This window comes from Capra hircus (assembly GCF_001704415.2).
Source record: "Capra hircus breed San Clemente chromosome X unlocalized genomic scaffold, ASM170441v1, whole genome shotgun sequence".
NCBI lineage: Eukaryota > Metazoa > Chordata > Mammalia > Artiodactyla > Bovidae > Capra > Capra hircus.
The window spans coordinates 9,498,593-9,522,432 of record NW_017189516.1 but is presented as its reverse complement, the minus strand read 5'-3'; the positions used below and the strand labels follow the sequence as shown (position 1 = coordinate 9,522,432).

Sequence of the window (23,840 nt, the reverse complement as noted above, 5' to 3'; positions counted from 1 at the left end):
GTCCTTCCCTTATGGTGATTTTTGACTTGTCTCTTGCCTTTTGATACATGAAGACCAAAGTCTGTTAATTCTTACATTTTTCTTGACTCCATCCCCTCCTTTCTATTCCCTGCTGCCTCAGCCTTAGTTTAAACCTTGATCACTTAACACTTTCATGGAAACAATGCATAAATTGTCTATTTTCATTCTCAGCAATCTTTCTGTAGCTCTCATTTCCCTATAAGTAAAATCTGAATGTTTTGGATTGATAGTCAACACTCTTTAGGGTTTGGTCCTAGGCTGCTTTTTCAATATTATATCATGCTGGTCCCCTGCATTCTACCCCCAGTTCCAGCTGGGTTGGTATCTTCATTACCCTTCTACCAGTCCCTTGCTGAAAATGTCTGACATATGTGTAAAAACTTTTCATTGTACTGTGTGTGTGTGTGTGTGTTAGTTGCTCAGCAGTGTATGGCTCTTTGCAATCCCATGGACTTTAGCCTGCCAGGCTCCTCTGTCCATGGAATTTTCCAGGCATGAATTCTGGAGTGGGTAGCCATTCTCTTCTCCAGGAGCTCTTTTCAACCCAGGAATCGAATCCAATTTTCCTGCATTGTGGGCAGATTCTTCACCGTCTGAGCCACCAAGGAAGCCATGCTTTCCCATAATTACTAGTATTTTATTCCCATAACATCCTGTGAGTTAAGTATCATTTTCCCTAATTTACAGGGGAAGGGACTGACATAGGGAGATGAAGTTGGCATTTGGTGGTACCATGAATACTACCTGGGTCTTATGACTTCAGATTCAGTCCTTTTGAATTTTTCCTCCCTCCTTCAGGGAAGCCATAGACATTTCCATCTCCAAATTGTTTTATGAGCTGTTTCTTCACCTGTGAAGCTTGATGTCAATCCTACATTTTCTATGGTTCCTGTATTCATAGACTTCTCAATTTTACAGTGATCACTTCTTTCTCAGGACTGTTTTCTTGGAACTTCTAAATCACTTATGGTCAGTGCCATTCAACATGTTCAGTTTTTCATTCAGCAAACCTTGTATAATTATTATGTGCCAAGCCCTGCAATAGATATAAAAATTAAATGGAATGAAATGTTTATATTTAAATCTCAGCTTTTTTATTTTTTAACATAAATTTACAGAAAATATTAGAAATTATAAAATAAACATATTTGTATGTACTCTATCTAAGATTCACTAGTTTTTACCATTTTGTCATACTTGCATCCCCTCTATAAACATGTGCACATACAGGTGCACAGCTTTTTTTTTTTTTTTTGGTGGGCCATTTGAGAGTTGCTTGCAGACATGAAATATGTATTTTTTAAAATATAGTCTGGTTAATCCATTAATTTAAAAGTTAATTTCTGAATCTGTCTTCCTCTTTTTCTTAAGTCCATAGCCTAATTGGAGGCGGGGAGATGTATAAATGTATTTGCAACACATTAGGACAGATAATGTAGGTACTGTATATAGGAGATAAGTACAAATTCTGTGGGAACACACAGGCTGGAAGGTCTAATTTCCCTTGAACAAGGCAAGAAAGGATTCATAGAGGAGCTGGATTTTTAAGGATAAGCCAGAATTGTTATGTAGACTATATTTGTAGTTTATGGCTTTTCTTTTTGTAGTTTTGTATTTTTAAAAAACATATCTGTCCTGCCTCCCTTTTCTTTATGTTTTACAAAGCCTGATAGAGGCTCATGTGTATCTGATTGTATTTATATCAGTCAATTCACAAGCACATAGATCCATATCCTCAAAAAAGATAGATTAGATGTCATTTGGTCTGGTTAGAAGCCCTGGTGTACGTATAAACATGTATAATTAATGCCAACCAGTGCACCTGAATCAGGAAATGGGCAGTTTAAGGGAATACAAAATATAGATACTTCCCTTCATTCTTAACCATTCCGTGCTTCTTATTAATTTTATCCTGACTTGGAATTTGGAACTTGAGGACAAAAATGGCTGACAGTGGCCATTTCAGGAGGACAAAAGTGGATGGCAATCAGGACTCCTCCATTGCATCTATAATTCCCCAGACTTATTTAAATTAAAGAAAATATCGATGGATTGGATAGTAAAGAGAGTTGAAAGAATGGGATAAAAAAATCTGTGAGTATGTAGTGACCTGTAGAAGAGAATTCAGAATCAAAGTCACCCCACAGAGTAAGCAGGCTGTGTTTAATACTGTCTAAAACAGTATAATAAAGGATAATCTCTTCCATTAGGATCAAAGTAATGATAGAGATTTTCTGGTAGAGGTTGCATTGTTTCACTACTTTGTAACAAATGCTTCATGCTTTAAAGGGTGACAAGATCACACACTGACTATTTGTTCTCTCTATCATTCTCTTTATTTCTTCCCTTGGACCATTGGTAGACAGAAATTACTTAAGGAAAGGAACTCTCCCAAGGAAACACTTTATTTTACCCTCAGTAAAAGATTTTAAAAAGAATTGAAACATAGCTTAATAGGTTCTTATCTTTTTCATGCCTACAGCTTGTAGTCCCATTTGAATATTTTGAAGGAATAACAGAATAGTGCAGCTCCTAAGTATTAGGTTAGTTTTCAGAGGTGTCCTGAAGCCACCTCTGAGACAACATTCCTTGGAGTAACCTGCTTGTATTTCTTCTGGACTGTGGAACAGAAAGCTTAGAGAAATGGAGAAGCTCTCTGATGCTGTATGCTTCCAAAACATACTGCCTACCCATGCCAGTGTTGATGGGCCCTTCTAGTGTCATGTAGTATAACAAGTATATTGTTACTATACTATAATTAAATATACTTATTATATTATTATATTTATTATACTAACTAGTATAGTATAATATCATATATTATTACTAACTAGTATAGTATAATATCATATATTATTACTATACTATATTATAAATAAATATAATTATTACTATATTATACCAACTAACGTATATAATTGGTAATCAGAATTTTGGAGTGTTAATGATTAGAACACTAACTACTTTTTTTTCAGGGCAAGAGGGTCGAGTTGCACTAACAATTCTCGTTTACAGTTATTCTGAAGTTCATTTATTCTTTAAGAGAAATATCTAGATAATATTTCTATGGACTCTTGAAGATAAGTCTTGGCTAGTTTAGAAAAAAAATTAAAGTGATGATATTGGCTTTTCTAGGACATAGGATATATTTTAAATATCCTCATAGCGTTATGATTTTTGAGCTAACTTGCCCATTTTTTTCCAGGTGGAATGTCCTCTAATAGGATAGTTGACTTAGTTTTACACAAACCTGTTGGAGCTTGTATTTTTTTTTTTAACTTGAAGGAGTCACCAACTGCAGGTTTTAGTTCCACTTTTAGCTGTAATCTGCTCTTCTGTGTACCAATAAAGTAAATGCCATGTAAATAGGAACCCAGGATAAGGTTACTTGTTCTCAAAAGGTCATGTACCAACTGCAGTTGCTGAGTAAGTGCTCCTGCATCTAGAGATGTTTATAACAGCTTGTTTCCATTTATTTCTGCAGAGTGTAGTGAAGCTGATGAGGGGACTGCTGCACTGCATGATCAGACAGGTATGTCACTGTTAATGCACCCTCTCCAATAAAAGCACATGGTAATTTATATATATATATATATATATATATATATATATATATATATGCATGGTTTTTTTTTTCAATTTCACAAATAGTACATACTAATTTTAGAAAATCTGTATAATTGAGAAGGGAAATGTCACTGATCTCACCATCAAGTTACCACTGAAGTATTGCCTTCCAGTCTTTCCCCCCCACCTCTACAAATGATTTCTTTTATATATTTCATCATTACTGTACATGCAATTATGTATATTGAGTAAAAAGTGATGCAGGTCTCTAAACTCCTCTGAAACCCTTGGGACCAAATAAATTTTACAATTCAGAATTTTTCAGATTTTAAAAGGTAGTACTGGACATGGAACAACAGACTGGTTCCAAATAGGAAAAGGAGTACAACAAGGCTGTATATTGTCACCCTGCTTATTTAACTTATATGCAGAGTACATCATGAGAAACGCTGGGCTGGAAGAAGCACAAGCTGGAATCAAGATTGCTGGGAGAAATATCAATAACCTCATATATGCAGATGACACCATCCTTATGGCAGAAAGTGAAGAGGAACTAAAAAGCCTCTTGATGAAAGTGAAAGAGGAGAGTGAAAATGTTGGCTTAAGGCTCAACATTCAGGATACTAAGATCATGGCATCCGGTCCCATCACTTCATGGGAAATAGCTGGGGAAACAGTGGAAACAGTGTCAGACTTTATTTTTGGGGGCTCCAAAATCACTGCAGATGTTGACTGCAGGCATGAAATTAAAAGACGCTTACCCCTTGGAAGGAGAATTATGACCCACCTAGATAGCATATTAAAAAACAGACATTACTTTGCCAACAAAGGTCCATCTAGTCAAGGCTATGGTTTTTCCAGTAGTCATGCATGGATGTGAGAGTTGGACTGTGAAGAAAGCTGAGCACCAAAGAATTGATGCTTTTGAACTGTGGTGTTGGAGAAGACTCTTGAGAGTCCCTTGGACTGCAGTCCATTCTGAAGGAGATCAGTCCTGGGTGTTCTTTGGAAGGAATGATGCTAAAGCTGAAACTCCAGTACTTTGGCCACCTCATGCGAAGAGTTGACTCATTGGAAAAGACTCTGATGCTAGGAGGGATTGGGGGCAGGAGGAGGAGGGGACAACAGAGGATGAGATGGCTGGATGGCATCACTGACTCGATGGACATGAGTTTGAGTGAACTCCAGGAGTTGGTGATGGACAAGGAGGCCTGGCGTGCTGCAATTCATGGGGTTGCAAACGTCACTCAGTTGGACACGACTGAGTGACTGAACTGAACAGTATATATACCATATATTATGTTATGCCCTCAAAAAATCCAGATATCACTCTACAATCAGGAACATTAGACTATAGGAAAACATGCATTTTTCACAATAAGTGGAATAAATAAAAACTCCAAATAGCCCCATGTTAGTTTGAATCAGATGTTGCCACCAAATGAATTTTGGTACAAAACTTAGGGGGAAAAAACCTTTTGGAAATGTTTTAAATTCTAGAATTGGTGATAAGGGGCCAAGAATTTATATCTTCTAGAATTAATTTGCATTTTCCTGATCTTGAGTCAAGTTGAACATCCTTTCATGTTGGGGTTGAAAATTTGTATTTTGTCTTCTATTAATTGCCTTTTAGGTCCTTTGCCTCTTTCTCTTTCGGGCTGTCTCTATCTTGCCTATTTAAGGAGTTCCTCTCCATGATGGATATTAATCCTTTGTCACATGCACTGCAAATATTTTTAGCAGTGTCTGGTTTATCTTTTGGATTTGCTTATGATATTTTTCCCATTCAAAAGTGTCTCACTAAAAGAAAGTATTTTATTTTTATCCTAGGAGTTCTTTACACATGTTATACTCATTGACTCTGAACTGATTTTCTTGAGCCTAAGAATACATTTTATTATAAGGAGAAATTGAGGCCCAGATTAATAAAATGACCATCCTGAGGCACACAAAAAGTCTAAAGTAAAAAGAAATCAAGTCCAGACTTCTGAACTTGATCAGTGATCTCTCTACTGGATTGTTTCACGCCCATGATTTTTTTCATTCTTTGCTACTTTTTAATTTTTTTGTATTTTAGATATTTATATTTTCCACCTTACCAAATAGGTTTAAAGTCACTAATTTCTTGGACTATATTTAAAGATATGATAGTTACATCATATATCAGATGCACACATAATCAAATTGAAATTTCAGGAACTAAGTCTTTCATTTGTCCCTTGCACAATGTTTCTTTTCTGACCTTGGTTCCAGCTTTCTTTCATGTCTTTTCTTTGTCATTCCATGAGTCTCTCCCTAGCTCCTTTTATTATTCCTTCAAAATATATCTTCTTGGTTCTACTTTCCCTCAAAATATCTACTTCTTTTTCAGGAACAAATGTATCTTTTTAACAACTCAATTATCTCTTACTAAGCTGTTCTCACTCAATCTCTCTCCATCTCAGTTTTTATCTACAAAACGGCAAAACAACCATCTGAAGAGTGAAAGAGAGGTGATGAATAGGAAATAGCTGAGTTTGATGGATATTATCTTCTAATTAAATTGTTTAATTTGAAAAATAATGATAGCAGGGGGAAAGGAGTAACAATGCATTTTAAATATTCACAGTTGCCTGAAGGCCGAATGGAGTGATATAAGTCAGAGTACTATTAAAGTATGGCATATGGGTTGATTTTCCTGTATACCCTTCTTTTTACTGTTTCTGTTTTCTTCAGGTGGATAAAGTAGAATCCTTCAAGTATAGTCAGAGTACCAAGGATAGCCTCCATGCCAAGTACAACACCAAAACCTGTGCCACTGTAGTGGGTGATGATCAGTGGGGACACCTGCAGTTGGATGCTACCTCTGTGTACCTGCTCTTCTTAGCACAAATGACTGCCTCAGGTCAGTACAAGGACAGAAATATGGGAATCACTGTAGTGTGGGGCACTTGCCCTGGCACATGTGGCTTCTCCAAAGGTGTTGTCCAGAAAACAACATAGATGTTTACACTGCTCAAAGATACACATTGGAAATCTATTTTGCAAATTTTATACAGAGAAACTCTCTAAAGTGTAGTTAGCACAAGTATGGACTACTCATTAATATATATTTTTAATTGAGAACCAGGAAATCTGGGATTTTCTTTAGACAGGTATTTTTACATCTTTTATTAATCCCCAGATATTATAAAATGGGAAAGAAGGACTAAGGTTTATTGCTTGTTAGTATTAACATCACCTACTTTGTACTACTCTTTATTAATATATTATATACAAGGCATCTGTCTGTAGGCATCTAATTTATATTAAGAGAATTAACTTTGGAATCAGAATTCAATGTTTTCTATTATTGAATAACACACCCTATTCAGATGGCTTTTTAAAATCATTTTAGATGTTTTACTAGAAAAGGAAATTATAACAACCAACATAATTTCCTTTTATTTCTCTTAAGTTAGGGAGGACTAAGAATCTGATTACATTCAGTTTATAAATTAAATAGGACTTTACAAGATCTTCCTGAGTAAATGCCTGTACTTCTGACAATACCACATCTTCGACATTTCAATTTCTTTATCCTTCTATCTGATTACAGAGCTCCTTCGTACTAAGGGCATTCAGGTTGAGAATTACCCCAGAATACTTTTCTCTTTTCTTGCAGAAATAAATACTTTGTGATAAAGCCTCCCTTTTTTCTCCCCTCTAGAACAACACACATCCCAGAGATTGAGTAACCTTTTCTTAAAATTATGTCTACTCACATACTCCTTTCTTTTGGAGGGGAAATTCCTCCCTGAATAAATGTATCTTTTAGGTAGGTTCGAGTGGCTCAGACAGTAAAGAATTTGCCAGCAATGCAAGCGACCCAGTTTCGATGCCTGGGTCAGGAAGATCCCCTGGAGAAGGGAATAGCTACCCACTCCAGTATTCTTGCATGGAGAATCCCATGGAAGGAGGAGCCTGGTAGGCTACAGTCCATGGTGTTGCAAAGAGCTGGACACAACTGAGTGACTAACACTTTCACTTTTCACTTAGGTAGATTTTATTTAATTTATTTATGTAGAATGGTAACTATAATTCCATACCTAATATTCTAATACCAACTCTGGAGTGTTTTTCTACAAAGCAGTGTCTAAATATCCCTTGTGGTTTTTCATTTTGAGCCCCAAAGGGAAGCAGAAATAGACTGAAGAGGTTTATAAGAGACCATTCATTCAACAAAAGTTTGTTGATTCCTGACTTAACGTTTGATTTTCAACACCATGAGCTGATATTAATAGGTACTTGGAATAAAGTAGATATTTTATCAAGCAAGTCTTTGAGGAATAAATTGAAATAAGTAGAAATTCACAATCCAAAAAAGGGAAGGGAATAGCAATGACTATAGCATAGAAGTTTGAAATGTACTGGCCATCAAGGTAAGGCTAGATATCTTCCTTGGTTAGAGTGTAAGATAGGTCTGGAAAAATGGCAAGCGATGGAGCTAAAAAACTTGGGGTTAACTGTTTAAGGCCCTGTGTACCATGCTTTGGTTTCCCAAGTTGCTCAGTGGTAAAGAATCTGCCTGTCAATGCAAGAGACCCAGGAGATGTGGGTTCAACCCCTGGATCGGGAAGATCCCCTAGAGAAAGAGATGGCAACTCATTCTATATTCTTGCTTGAAAATTCCATGGAAAGAGGAGCCTGGTGGGCTACAGCCCATGGGGTCGCAAAAGTCAGACATGACTTAGCGATTGAGCACACATGAACATACCATGCTAAGTAGTTTGGAGTTTGGAGTTTAGTCTATAGTTAATAGAAAGCCACTCAAGATAAATAATAAAGAAAGTTTCAAATAGCAGGAAGATAGATTGGATGGAGGAGAAAATTAAGATGGGGCTTCCCCTGTGGCTCATTGGTAAAGAATCCACCTACCAATGCAGGAGACACAGGTTTGCTGCCTGGACCAGGAAGATCCCACGTGCTGCAGAGCAGCTAAGCCCATGTGCCACAACTATTGAGCCAGTGCAGTAGAACCTAGGAGCCACAACTGCTGCAGCCCTTGCACCCTAGAGCCCATGCTCTGTAACAAGAGAAGCCACTGCAATGAGAAGTCTGTGCACTGCATCTAGCCCCCATTCTCTGCAAGAAGAGAAAAGCCTGCACAGCAGCAAAGACCCAGCACAGCCAAAAATAAACAAATAAAAATTATTTTTTTTAAAGACAGAGGACTAATTAGAAGTTTAGTAAAAATACTTTAGGCAAGAAATGATGTAGAATTTATGTAAGGCAGTTGTCTTGAGGATAAAAAAAAAGAGTTGTGAGAGATAATTGAGAAGTAAAATATGAAAGATCTTTATGTAAAATTTAGCAATTCTCTGAACATTTTTGAATTCTTAAAAATCTCAACTTTGGTTAAAGGAGAGGCTTAGACAGAAGCTGATTGCAACTTAGAGGATAGTAGCAGAGGAGCTCCACAGACCCTCTCCCCAGCAAAATAACCATAAATGGTGAAAATTAATTTTAGAAAACCAAACATTTAAAGTCACTGGAAATTTTCCTAAGGGTACACAGCAAGTGGAGAAACATTTATTCAAAGATATCTAAATCTTAGCAATAAGAAAGTATAGCATTTGGGCCACAATCTATTCCTTCCCCTGCCCCAAACTCACCATGACAGAAGCACTATTTGAAGTGAATGCAGCCAGGAATACAAGGCTCCCTCCCCGCTCCCCACCCCAGCTCTCAGTCCAAGGCTGTGATATCTCAGATTACCAGCACTTCTTACTCTCCCCAGCTCTGTGTTGCAAAATTTCTAATCCAGTCAAGAATGACTTAGAGGTTTAGAACTCCCTTCCAACCCCTAGTCCCACTAATGGAGTGGATGCTTAACCACAGGCAGAGCAGACCAAGAATACTAGGCCTGACCCACCTTTCTAGTAGCATGGATGGTAGGGCAGGCCATAAGAACAGAAAACTCCATAGCTCCTCCCAAGAGAACTGATTATGGGAACAGAATGTGGAGAAGTTCAAGACTAAGGGCACTCTAGGAAACAATGAAGATTTTGGTTCTAAGAAATTAAGAGAAGTCTGATAACTCAATAATGCAAGCAATAAGCTATCCTGTAGCCTAGCTAGCCATTTTAACAGAGAACCAAGGAAAGAGAGAGCTAAAACAAGCCCTCCTAGGATTAGAACAACTGTCAAAGACTGGCATCAACGACTACATCAAATGGGACCTGAAATTAATTGAATGAAACAGTCAACAATTTATGCCTCAGGGCCTTGTACAATATAATAGAACAATTAATTGACAGTTAGTGGAGATTAACATCTGATACCAACAGAGACAGATCACAGATCCCTTCTCAGCTTTATGGCTAAGATCAAGTGTAATGAATCACAGAAAGAGACAAGTTGCTAAAGCTAAAACCACTATCTTCCTGGGGTGACAGTGTACATATCCAGGGCAGCACCCTCTGAAGAACAACAGGGGCTGCATACTATGGGGTAAATAACTTTCACTGAAATAATCCATGTCACTAAACAAATAAACAGGTAAACAATTCCCATAAGGGAAAGTATCAATATCTATATATTATCTATAATATCTGGTTTTCAGTAAAAATTTATGAGGCATGCAAAGAACCAGGAAAGCCTGACAACAGAAGAAAAAGCAGGTGATAAAATCTCCCTTTGAGAGGAAGCATATGTTGAATTTAGGGAAAAAAGGCTTCAAAGCAGTTACTATAAAAGTGTTCAGAAAGCTGAAGAACACCATGCTTAAAGAAATAAAGGAATATATGATTATTGCATTTATCAAATAGAAAATTTCAATAAAGAGATAAAAATGAACCAAATGGAAAGTTGAAAAATATAGTAACTGAAATGAAAGACTCATTTTGTTGTTGTTTAGTCACTATGTCATGTCCAACTCTTTTCAACCCCATTGACTGTAGCCCACCAGATTCCTCTGTCCATGGAATTTCCCAGGCAAGAATACTGGAGTGGGTTGCCATTTCCTACTCTAGGGGTCTTCCTGACACAGGGATTGAACCCACATCTCCTGCTTGGCAGGTAGACTTTTGCCACTGAGCTATCTGGGAAGCCCAAAAGACTCACTCAGTTCAGTTCAGTTCAATCGTTCAGTCATCTCTGACTCTTTGAAACCCCATGGACTGCAGCATGCCAGGCTTTCCTGTCCATCACCAACTCCCAGAGCTTGCTTCAACTCATGTCCATCAAGTCATTGATGCCATCCAACCATCTCATCCTCTGTCATCCCTTTTTCCTCCCACCTTCAATCTTTCCCAGCATCAGGGTCTTTTCCAGTGTGTCAGTTCTTCATGTCAGGTGGCCAAAGTATTGGAGCTTCAGCTTCAGCATCAGTCCTTCCAATGAATATTCAGGACTGATTTCTTTTAGGATTGACTGGTTGGATCTCCTTGCAGTCCAAGGGACTCTCAAGAGTCTTCTCCAACACCACAATTCAAAAGCATCAGTTCTTTGGCACTCAGCTTTTTTATAGTCCAACTCTCACATCCATACATGACTACTGGAAAAATCATAGCTTTGACTATATGGACCTCAGTAGAGAGACTCAATCGATTTGAGCTGGCAGAGGGAAAAATCAACATACTTGAAGACAGATCAACAGAGATTATGCTGTTTGAAGAGCAGGAAAAAACAATAAAGCAAAATGAATAAAACCCCAGAGAAATGTAGGACACCAACCGCTACCAACTCATGTGTAATAAGAAAAGAGTAAGGAGCAGAAAACATGTTTAAAGAAATAATGGGACTTCCCTGGTTAAGAATCTGCCTGCCAATGCAAGGTACACAGGTTCGATCTGCAAAGTTTCTACATGCTGTGGGGCAACTAGGCCCATGTGCTGCAACTACAGAGCCCATGTTCTAGAGCCTGAGAGCCACAAGTACTGAGCCCATGTGCCTAGAGCCCATGCTCTGCAACAAGAGAGACCACCACAATGAGAAGCCCATGCACCACAACTATGGGGTAGCCCCTGCTTTCTGCAACTAGAGAAAGCCCACACACAGCAATGAAGACCCAGCATAGCCAAAAAAAATAAAATCAATCATTATTGAAATAAAAGAAAGAATGGATGAAAACACCCCAAATTTAGTGCAAAACATTAATCTACATATCCAAGAAGCTCAAATATTTCCAGGTAGAATAAACCAAGATTCATATCCAGAAACATCATAGTAAAAAAGTTAAAAGCTAAAAACAAACATCTTGAGAGCAATATGAGAAAAATGACTTGTTATGTATGTGAAAGTTACTCAGTTGTGTCTGACTCTTTGCGACCCCATGACTGTAGCCTGCCAGGCTCCTCTGTCCATGGAATTCTCCAGGCCAGGAATACTGGAGCATTCCCTTCTCCAGGGGATCTTCCCAGCCCAGAGATCGAACCCAAGTATCCCACATTGCAAGCAGATTCTTTACCATCTGAGCCACCATAAAGGGAACCCAAATAAGATTATCTGCTGACTTCTTTTCTGAAAAAAAGTAGAGGCCAGAAGACAGTGGAATGATATGTTTAAAAGGCTAAAGAAAGGAAGTATACCAAGAATCTTATAACTATCTTTCAAAAAAAACAAACTGAGATAAAGACATTCCCAGATAAATAGTGAGAGAATTTGTTGCTAATAGACCTATGTTAGGTGCTTAGTTGCTTCAGTCATGTCCAACTCTTTGCAAACTTAAGGGCTGTAGCCTGCCAGGCTCCTCTGTCCATGGGATTCTCTAAGCAAGAATACTGGAATGGGTTGCCATATCCTCCCCAGGAGATCTTCCTGACCCAGGGATTGAACACACTCATGTCTCCTGCATTGGCAGGTGGGTTCTTTACCACTAGCACTGCCTGGGAAGCCCAGACCTACTTTACAAGAAATACTAAAAGAAGTTCTTTATATTAAAATCAGGTGACCAAAAGCAGTAGCTGGAATCTACACACACACACACACACACACACACACACACACACACACACATACACAAAACCAGACCACTGGTAAAAATAATTATAAAATATGGTATAATTACATATTTCTTTTTTCTTATCTTAACTGACCTAAATGAGTTTAAGCAAGCTCTGGACGTTGGTAATGGACAGGAAAGCCTGGTGTGCTGCAGTCCAAGGGGTCGCAAAGAGTCAGACATGACTGAGCGACTGAACTGAACTGACCTAAAAATCAATTGTATAAAACTTGTTTTATACAATAACTTGTATTGTTGTGCTTATAGCATATAAAAATGTAAATATATTTGATAATATCAGAACCAAGGAGGTGGGTGGGAGCAAAGCTATATTGAATTAAGAAAAAGATAACCAAATCATAACTCAACTCCACAGGAACAAATGAAGAGAATGAAAGATGGTAAATTAGAAAGACATCCTATGTTCATGGATTAGAACACTTACTGTTAAGATAGCTACTACTGCTACTACTGCTAAGTCACTTCAGTCGTGTCCGACTCTGTGCGACCCCATAGACGGCAGCCCACCAGGCTCCCCCATCCCTGGGATTCTCCAGGCAAGAACACTGGAGTGGGTTGCCATTTCCTCTCCAATGCATGAAAGTGAAAAGTGAAAGTGAAGTCGCTCAGTTGTGTCCGACTCTTAGCGACCCCATGGACTGCAGCCTACCAGGCTCCTCCATCCGTGGGATTTTCCAGGCAAGAGTACTGGAGTGGGGTGCCATTGCCTTCTCCAGTTAAGATAGTAACATTCCCCAAATTGATCTATAGATTCAATGCAATTCTTGTGCACATTCCATCTGTCTTCTTTGTAAAAAATGACAAGCTGTTTCTAAAATGTATATGGAAATCCAAAGGACCCAGAATGGTCAAAAGAATTTTGAAAAAAAAGAACAAAGTTAGAGGACTCACACTTTCTGATTTCAAAACTTACTTCCACAGGTATACACGTGTTCCCCATCCTGAACCCCCTCCAAAACATAGTAACAGAAACATCAATAAACTGAGCTCTTATTAAGCGAAAAACTTACTTCCAAATATTGTGATACTGGCATAAGGATAGACACATAGAATAACAGAATAAAACTGAGAGTCCAGAAGCAACACATGGTCAGTTGATTTTTGACAAGGATGCCAAGATAGTTCAATGGGAAAAGAATGATGCTAGGAAAACTGAATATCCACATGCAAAAGAATGAAATTGGACTTCTTCTCTACCATAGACAAAAACTAACACAAAATGAATCATAGACTTAAATGTAGGAAGGAAAACTGTAAAAGGTTTTAATCCAGTAGACTGCAGAATACTGCAGAATGGGTGGCATAAAGAACAGGAATTTATTTTCTCAGAATTCTGGAGGCTAAAAGTCCAAGATCAAGGTGTCAGCAGTGCTGGTTTCTGATGAATCCTCTCACCTTGGCTTGCAGACAGCCACCTTCCCTGCTGTGTCTTCATATGGCCTTTTCTCTCTGTGTGTGCACTCCTGATGTCTCCTTTCATAAGTATACCAATCCCTATTGTATAAGGGCCCCACCCTTATGACCTCATTTAACGTGAAGTACCTCCTTAAACCTTAGACTTCCCTGGTGGCTCAGACGGTAAAGCGTCTGCCTACAATGTCAGAGACCGGGTTCAATCCCTGGGTTGGGAAGGTCTCCTGGAGAAGGAAATGGCAACCCACTCCAGTATTCTTGCCTGGAAAATCCATGGATGGAGGAACATCCATGCTGCTATGAACATTCATGCATGTGCACAAGCTTTTGAGTGAACATGTTTTCATTTTTCCTGAATATATACCTAAGAATGAAACTGCTAGATCATATGGTAACTCTGTTTAACCTTATGAGAGTTGCCAGACTCTTTTACAAAGTGGCTGTACAATGTATAGTCCATGGGGTCTCAAAGAGTCAGAGGCGACTGAGCAACTTACTTCACCTCCTTAAAAGCCTCACTTCTAAATACAGTCACATTGGGGGTTAGAGCTTCAACATATGAATTTTATGGGGGAAATTTTGAGTTTATAACAAACATTTAGAGAAAAATATAGGATTAAACCTTCCTCACCTTGGGTTAGGCCCTGTTAGATATGACACCAAAAGTATAAGCAAATAAAGGAAAAATAAATTGGAATTTGTCAACTTAAGATAAACTTGTGTTTAACAACTGTTGGGCTTCAAAGGACCCTTTCAATAAAGTGAAAAAATACCCACAATATGATAGGAAATATTTGCAAATCATATATCTGGTAAGAAACTTGTATCTAGAGTATGTAAAGAACTCTCACAACTCAACAGCATAAAGATAACCTAATTTGAGATGGGCCAAGAATCTGAATTGACATTTCTCCAAAGATATTCACATGACCAATAAATACACGAAAAACTACTGAATATCTTTAGTCACTAGGGAAATGAAGATGCAGACCATAAGATACCATATCACACCCTCTGGGATGGCTGTAATCAAAAAGACAGAAAATAAATGTTTTTGAAGATATGGAGAACTTGGAACCTTCATATGTTGCTGATGGAAATGTAAAATAGTACAGCCACTTTGTAAAAGAGTCTGGCAACTCTCATAAGGTTAAACAGAGTTACCATATGATCTAGCAGTTTCACTCTTAGGTATATATTCAGGAAAAATGAAAACATGTTCACTCAAAAGCTTGTGCACATGCATGAATGTTCATAGCAGCGTTGTTCGTAATAGTCAAAAAATAGAAACAACCTAAATGTATATCAACTACTCATTGGATAAATAAAATGTGATATACCTGCACAATTGAATGTTTTTAGCAATAAAAAGAAATGAAGTACTGATACATGCTTCAACATGGATTAACCTTGAAAACATTATGCTAAGTGAAAGAACCCAAACATAACAAGTCACATATTGTATGATTGCATTTATAAGAATAGTATGACAAATCTATAGAGATATAACATACATGAGTGATTGCTTGGCCCGGGGTGGGTTCGGAATGATGGGACAAGTGTTGAAGGGAAATGGGGAGTGACTACTATGGATACAAGATTTCTTTGGAGGAATGGTGAAAATGTTCTAAAATTGATTATGGTAATGGTTGCAGAACTCTGCGAACCCTAAAAACCACTAAATTATTTACTTGAAATTGGGTAAATTATATGGTATGTGAAGAAGATCTCAATGTTACTGTTTTTAAAAATAAGAGAGAGAGAGGCTTAATTTTAGGCAAGTGCAAATCAGTCTGTGGAGTAGACCACAGGGTCAGCCTCATTTCTAGATACTTTAGTATGCTTTACGCAGCACTGACATCTTTGGCCTTACCCAAGCCCTACTTCATTTCACCTGTATATCTCACCTCTGCACCCTCTTTTCTACAAGCAGTGCCTTGGCTCCATAGAAGGGACAGGAACCAGATGTTATGTATGGTCTTGCTTCAAGAGACAGGTCCTCTCCTGTGCTCAACAGGGTTGTTTAAGATCATTCTATAAATAATTATTGAACATCTACTATTCAAAATATTATTTAATATCATTCAAATTAGACTGAGATACTTTTAGGGGCTATATGAGATGTTTTGGGGGACTACAAATATGAATAAGATTTCTTCAAATTCAGGTAGATTTATCTGTGGTACAAAGTAAAAACTAAGTTCATAAGAGCAAGAAAAAATAAAATTCTGTGAAACACAGAAGAGGGGAATCAATGAGAACATCACAAGAGGAGACAGCATTTGAACTGGGCCTTGAAAGAACAGTTAGGATTTCAAGATATGGAGAAAGCTGTGTAAACAGAATATCATGAGCAAAAGGACCAATGGTAGATGTGTGTCATTTATATGGTATAGTGACTAGTTAGTGCGACATGAGTCTAAGAGATTGTCAAAACCGGTTTCACACTTACTGCCTTATCTCAATTTATGTTCAAGTACCTTGGCACACAAAGATGACAAAATAAAGCTATGAAGCTGATATCAAATATTACTGCCTCTCTTTTTTTCCTCTCTATCCAAGAGGTTAAGGTGGGTCAGTACTGCTACAAGAAAGACCCTTTGCTCCCCATGCTGCCCTGTGCTGTGGTTACTGTTCTGACAGAGCCATGGATCAGGAGGAGTCTGCAATCTGATGATCTGAATCATATAGTCATTTTTAATTTTAAACTTAAGAGTTCTGTGACTTAAAATATTTGTCAATAGATCAAAGATTTAAATGTGAAAAAAAAAGAAACTGAAAGCACTAGAAGCATTCATGGGATAAAGCTTTTTAATAAAAGCTTCTGAGAAAAAAATATACTGTAAGCAAAATGGAACTTCAGACAAACTGGGAAAAATACTTGCAACACATATAATGGGCAAAAGTCTAATTTCTTTAATATTTATTAACATATTAATAACAGAAAGATGGGCAATTCAATATAAATTGAAGTATATGAAAATACAAAAAGTTCATAGGAAAAGAAATACGGCTGATTTATAAACATAAGACTCACAACCTTACTCAAAATAAAAGAGCTACAAATTAAAATGCAAGGATATTCTATCTCTGATCCATTAGAGTAGTAAAGATCAAAAAATTTATTAAAGCCTGTGTTTACAAACATGTTGGAAATAAGCAGGCAGTGCTGGTTGGTATGTAAACCGTGGAATTTCTTTGCAGAATAACATGGGGATGACTATCATCATTTAATGTACATGTGGTGAAATGTTTAGAGAGAGGAGTACCAATGTTTGTAGCTTACTTAGAAATGTATCCAAAATTGGAAGGACTGTTAGATGGATATAAAATGATTTAAAAGTATAGTAAAATGTTAATGGTTGAGTCCAGATGATGTGTAAAATCTACAGGTGCCACTATAAAATTCTTTCCTTTTTTGCTTGAAAATATTCAAAATTAAATGTTGGAAAAAGTAATATGCATGAATATATGACTCAGTAGTTAGGAATTTACCTTGATATACTGGTGCATATGCACAAAGATAGATAAACACACAGATATTCATTGCAGCATTGATAGTAGTGATGAAAGATTAGATACAACCCAAATGTCTTTCATTAGGGAACTGGTTATACAAATAGCTTTTCAGTGGAATGCTATGTCGTCATTTTTTTTTAAATGAGGCAGATATATTTGTCCCCAAGTTGTATATTAAAAAAGCAAGGTGTGGTATAATATACTACTCTTTGCATAATTTTTATATATGCATAATGTATCTCTGATAGGATACAGAGGAAACTGGTTAAGATTGGTTTCTTCTAGAGAGGAAACTTGGCAGGGTGGGAGTCATGTGATCCTGATTGGGAGAAAAACTGTGTAATTGTTGGTATTTTCCTTGATGGCCAGGAAAGGAAAGGAGTTAGTTTTTAAACAAAAATGGATCATGTTGTACACACTTGGAAGCAGTATAGTATCTTGGTTAGGAACTCAGTCTCTGAAATGAAATAAAAGTTGACAGTCAGTTGAGTCCTATTTCCACTAGGTATCAGTTTCATGACTTTAGGCAAACATTTAACTTCTGTAAGCCTCAGGCAGAAAACAGAGGTAACCACCTCTTAGAGTTGTTGTGAAAATTGAATGTGTAATTCATGTAAAATATTTTATTTATAAGCTCTTTTGTATAGTTCAAATTTAGATTATCATTTTTACTCTCCATAATATGGTTTTGGGTTCTTAAAATCATCATAATCTTCACCCACTTTTAAGCTTCTTTAAAATGTTTATCTTTCTTTTTCCAGATGCCTAGGTTTATACATTTAAACACCAATTAGTTACCTATAGAATTAGAAGTCTGAAACTTTCATTAAAACAAATATCAATCAAAATTCTTCCATTTTAAAACATGCTGGTGTCTCACTTAGTTGAAAACTAGCCTAGGACTGATTTGTGGTATTATTTTTATGTTTTAGAAATCAAAGTGCTTCTTGATTCCTAAGCAGGAGTAGGACTCTTTGGGAGTAAGGGGGTCAGTTAGTCACTATGGCTGCCTTTAAAGCCTGTAGTGATAATTAACTAGCTCTATACCTTTATTCCCTTTTTCCTCAGGACTTCATATTATCCACAGCCTAGATGAAGTTAATTTCATACAGAACCTTGTGTTTTACATTGAAGCTGCATATAAAACTGCTGTAAGTACTCATTTTGGAATGAATTTTAAACATGTGATGTTTTAAATATACTGAACAACCTATTCCTTCTCCTAAGGCTGCTCCTCATAGTGAACCAATCTATAACGCTTCTGGCAGAAGTTGCCTTCGGCCTCTTTCGTTACTAAGCTCTGTCATCCTTCTAGTGTTTATGGTTAAATGGGAGTAGGATAGCTAAGGAGTATTACTGGTCAGTTAGCTACTTAGAAATAAAGTTTAGTCGTGTGTTTAATATCATCTGTAGACATTGATTCAGTGCTTACTAGACAAAAATAATTAATCTTTTTTATAACTACCATATGAGATAGGTTTTTAATTAAGTCATTTTTAATGAGGTCATAATATATTTAACATTTCTCTCAGAAATTACTATTCTTCATTGCACGATGCTCATTGTGTTGAAAATGGCTGTTATATATAGTTCAGTGTTTTCCTTGTTTAATTGTTTTGGTTTGATTAGTTGTTTTTTCAGGTGTGAGGGAAAATCTGGAGCCTGTCCCTCCTTATTTACCAGAAGTGAAGTGAAAGTCGCTCAGTCGTGTCTGACTCTTTGCGACCCCATGGACTATAGCTCACCAGGCTCCTCTGTCCATGGAATTCTCCAGGCAAGAATACTGGAGTGGGTAGCCATTCCCTTCTCCAGGAAAGAGTAATTCTAATGTAGATATATGTGGTGCAAACAGATATTATTTGTTGACAGATTTTTGTTTTCTGATACCATAAGCCTGCTGTGATGCAGGGTAAAAACCAGGGTTTTCTGACCTCTGTTGCAGCCAAGGTTGCAGCAGTAGACTTAATGATATTTGTGCCTTCTCCTACTCTAATATCTGCTGCACAGACTAGGGTAGAGCTGGGTTTAGGGGCAGATGAGACTCACTATGGGATAAATATGGCTTACCTTTCTGAAACTTCATCTTTTGACTCAGAGATTTGACATTAAAAGTAACTTAAGGTAAACACCAAAATAAATACAAGTGTGTTTGTGCATGTGCAAGCATGTGTGTTCATATGAGTATTTCCAAGTTCTGTTCAATGAGAGAGCATAGAAGCCTGACACCACAGTGGCAATGAGCACTGGTACTCAGGTCTTGAATATAACTCATTCTCTAATAAAAAGAATGGAGCATGTTAAAAGAACACAGGAGCCAATCTAGAAGAACTCCCAATGGCCAAAGCTGGAACAATTTGAGCAAAATAAATAATGGTAACATTTTATTACAACCCAGAGGATAACCTAAATATCTATAAGTTATACTGATATAAATAAACAGCTGAGTAAAAAAATGAGAAAGAATAGCACTTCCTTAGAGAAGGACTGCAATTAATGAGTGTATAGGTAGTAAAGGAACTAGAAAATCACCATTGAAACACCACTATAATTGTTGCAGGGATAATTCACTGATGGATGCCAAATTAGCGGATGGATATTCAAGGAGAAACAAGATGTTTGCACAGTCATAAAGTGTATCTCTGAAGATATATATTAATTACAGGCATATCTCATTTCACTGTTTCACTCTCTTGCACTTAGCAGTTACTTGTGATGTTTACAAATTGAAGGTTTGTGACAACCCTATGTCAAGCAAGCCTATTGGTGCAATTTTTTGAACAACATTTGCTCATTTCATGTCTCTGTCACATTCTGGTAATTCTTGCAGTATGTCAAATCCTCCACCAGCAAAAAGATTTTGACTCACCCAAGTCTCAGATAATTGTTAGCATTTTCTAGCAATAAGATATTTTTAAATTAAGGTATGTACATTGTTTTTTTAGACTTAGTACTATTGCACACTTAATAGACTACAGTGTAGTATAAATATAACTTTTTTTGATTCTTAATATAAATTTATTTATTTTAATTGGAGGTTAATTACTTTACAATATAACTTTTATATGTACTGGGAAACCAAAAAATCATATGATTTGCTTTAATGCAATATTTGCTTTATCACTGTAGTCTATAACTGAATCCACAATATCTCCAAAGGATGCTTGCAATTAGTATAATAATAGAATAGGAAAATGGTAACAGTAGAATGGAGAAACTCTGTAGACACTACCTTAACCAAGTGATGAAGGTTAATGTTACAAGTAATAAGACATCAACATTGTGTACCCCTGATATGATGCACTAAGAAGGAGCATAATGTTTGTAGAATTCTAGTATTCTTGCCAAAAATGCATAACCTCAATCTAATCAAGAGAAGACATCAAGGAAACCCAAACTGAGGGAAATCTATTAAATATATGACCATTAATCTTCAGAAAGTGTCAAGGTATAAAAGACAAGGCTTGAGAAACTGTAACTGGAAGAGATTTAAGGAGGCATGACAAATGCAGCATGGTATTCTGGATTGCATCCTGTAATATAGTAAGGCTATCAGTGGAAAAACTGGTGAAATCCTATGAAAGCCCATAATTCGGTTACTAATATTTTACTCATGTAAATTTCACTTTGAGAATTGTACTATGGTTATGTCAAGTGTTAACATTAAGGGAAGCTGAGTGAAAAGTGTATAGGAACTCACTACTATTTTTGAAACTTCTCTGTTAATCTAAAGTTATTTGGAAATGAAAAGTTTTTAAAAAGTAATTTTAAATGTTATCTTTATATTATCGAGGAGCTGTATAGCGCTATGGTTTGGAGAACTTGGACTCTAATTTTAGCCCTGTCATTCATGAACTATGTGACCTTGAGTGAGTTGCTTAACTTCTCTTTGCACCTCAGTTTTGTCATTTATAAAATGTAAGGATTAAGGATGATAATAGTGTAAAGTGCATAAGTAAGTTCTTGGTACATTGTCATTGCCAATAGAGAATAAAATTAGAATGGATATTTAAGATAAAATATTTGGGATGATGTTTAGGCTCTGTTTCTTAGACCCCCTAGATATCCGCTTTGATGAAAAATTTTGATAAGCACCTCTTTAGATGAACTAAGTTACAGTTCTTAGCCGTCAAGATATCTTCTAACTTCTTGGAGTCCCCAGTAGAACTGAAAGCTACTGTAGAAATAGTTATAGGGGGAACTCAACTCCTTGGCCTCTCCTTAATAAGCATTGTGGGCAAACATATGTATGGCAAGTTAGCTAATATTTATGCCTTTTATTCAAGGGCTGTATATCTAGTAAGCATTTAGTAGTGGTGACTTGCTAATGGTGTGTTGGTTATTTTATGCCAGGACTTCGGGATATGGGAACGTGGTGACAAGACCAATCAAGGAATCTCAGAATTGAATGCCAGTTCAGTTGGAATGGCAAAGGTAAAATTTTCCTCACTCTGCTTTTACCAAGCGTAGGATAAGTCTCATACACTTTTGCCATAGATAAAGCCTTAACATGAATGTGGACTGTCATCAAATTAATTGATCTTTTAAACCATAGGCAGTGTCCAGAGTCTCCCATATAATTATGGGCATGTAGGTAAAGACTTCTTTCATAAGCTCTAGATTTATATGTACAACTGCTTTTTTAAATATAAATTTATTTATTTTAATTGGAAGCTAATTACTTTACAATATTGTATTGGTTCTGCCTTTTGTAGCATATCTCTATTTACATATCCCACAAGGACCTCAGAAAACATGTCTTAAACTAAAATCATCTCTACCACAACAAAAACAAACAAAAGGAAGCTTATTTTCCCTTCCACACACCAAGTTGACAAAGCTTGATATCAGGAAACCATCTCTCAATTCTCCACCCCACTCACTCTCCTGCATCCCCATACTGTTATCTTCATCATCATTATTATCTTCCACTTGGCTTCATCATTTCCTTCCTACTGCTACTGCCTTAGCTTTTATCTCTGAAAACAGCAAGGAGGCATAAAACTGGATAGCAGGAATAGGATCAAACATATCCATTATAATGATAAATATACATGACTTAATTTGTTTCCCCTACCTAAAAGCAAAGACACAGGTTGATTTAAAAAACAAAGAAAGGAAATTCAGTCTATACCTATACCACTTCTAAGAGCTCTAAGACAGCAAATTGCCACAGAAAAATTTAAATCAGAAAGATGGACAAAGTCTGGCCAAAATAAACAAAAAAGAGTACAGGTGACTATGAATTCAAATGAAGTACAATTTAAAGCCAAAAGTATTACATGGAACAAAGGGGACAAAGAGGGTCAAGATAAAATGAGAAAGTCTGGCCTGGAATGTAGTTTCAATTAATACAGAGAAAAATATATTAAAAATACAAGGCAAAATAGAAACAGTTATAAGGGGACAGCTTAACACTGAGAGGCAATGACAGATAAGATAAAACCAAAAATGAGATTATAGAAAATTTAAATTATATAATTAATGTGGTTTAATAAATTTATATGTAATTTTGTCCTTATAAAATATGCATTCCCTGGGTAAATGTTTTTCTTTTTAATGTATTTTTGATTACCAAAATGATAGAGATATTGAGCTTATTTTTAAAAATTAAATCATACTCTAATTTACCTCTATGAAACCTGATTTTTTAAATACAGCAGCCTCAAATTTTACTGAACAACATAACCAAACATCTTCTTTCATACAAATAATCTAATTCAATGTTTTCAGTTGCCATACAAATTTAATAATTACTCTATTGATGATAATGCTTTAGTGAGGATCTTTGTACATACATCCTGGTGAACCTGCATGAATATTTTTGTAGGATAGATTCCTAAAAGTGAAACTACCAATAGTTAAGGGATGTACACTTTAAAACTGCCCTCCAAAACAATTCCCACCAGTTTACATTTTCCCCATTCATATATGATGGATATGGGCTTCCCTGGTGGCTCAGACAGTAAAGCATCTGCCTGCAATGCAGGAGATCTGGGTTTGATCTCTGGGTAGGAAGCATCCCTTGGAGAAGGAAATGGCAACCCACTCCAGTAATCTTGCTTGGAGAATTCCATGGACGGAGGAGCCTGATAGGCTACAGTCCATGGGATCACAAAGAGTCGGACATGACTGAGCAACTTCATATGATGGATATATGCCATCATGTGCCATCTGTATCATTTTCCTCAAACCCTCACTAACTCTGAATATTATCAATATTTCTGAATAATTTGATTTAAAAAAGTTTTAACCACTGAAACATTTTTCTACATTTTATTCTGAAATCATTTCAGACTTTGGGAAACTTGTAAGGACTGTGCAAAGAATTCCCATATAC

At 36.7% G+C, this 23,840-nt stretch overlaps 1 protein-coding gene across 5 annotated transcripts in view; it reads left to right on the top strand.

Moving 5' to 3' along the window:
• Positions 1-23,840, top strand: part of PHKA1 (phosphorylase kinase regulatory subunit alpha 1) — a 175,154-nt gene that overhangs the window by 4,886 nt on the left and 146,428 nt on the right. For all 5 annotated transcript variants that reach the window (XM_018043850.1, XM_018043848.1, XM_018043847.1 and 2 more), the window contains exons 3-6: positions 3,506-3,553; positions 6,304-6,472; positions 18,572-18,654; positions 21,854-21,934. In XM_018043850.1, coding sequence (XP_017899339.1) covers positions 3,506-3,553; positions 6,304-6,472; positions 18,572-18,654; positions 21,854-21,934 — 381 coding nt within the window. The remainder of the gene's footprint in view (positions 1-3,505; positions 3,554-6,303; positions 6,473-18,571; positions 18,655-21,853; positions 21,935-23,840) is intronic.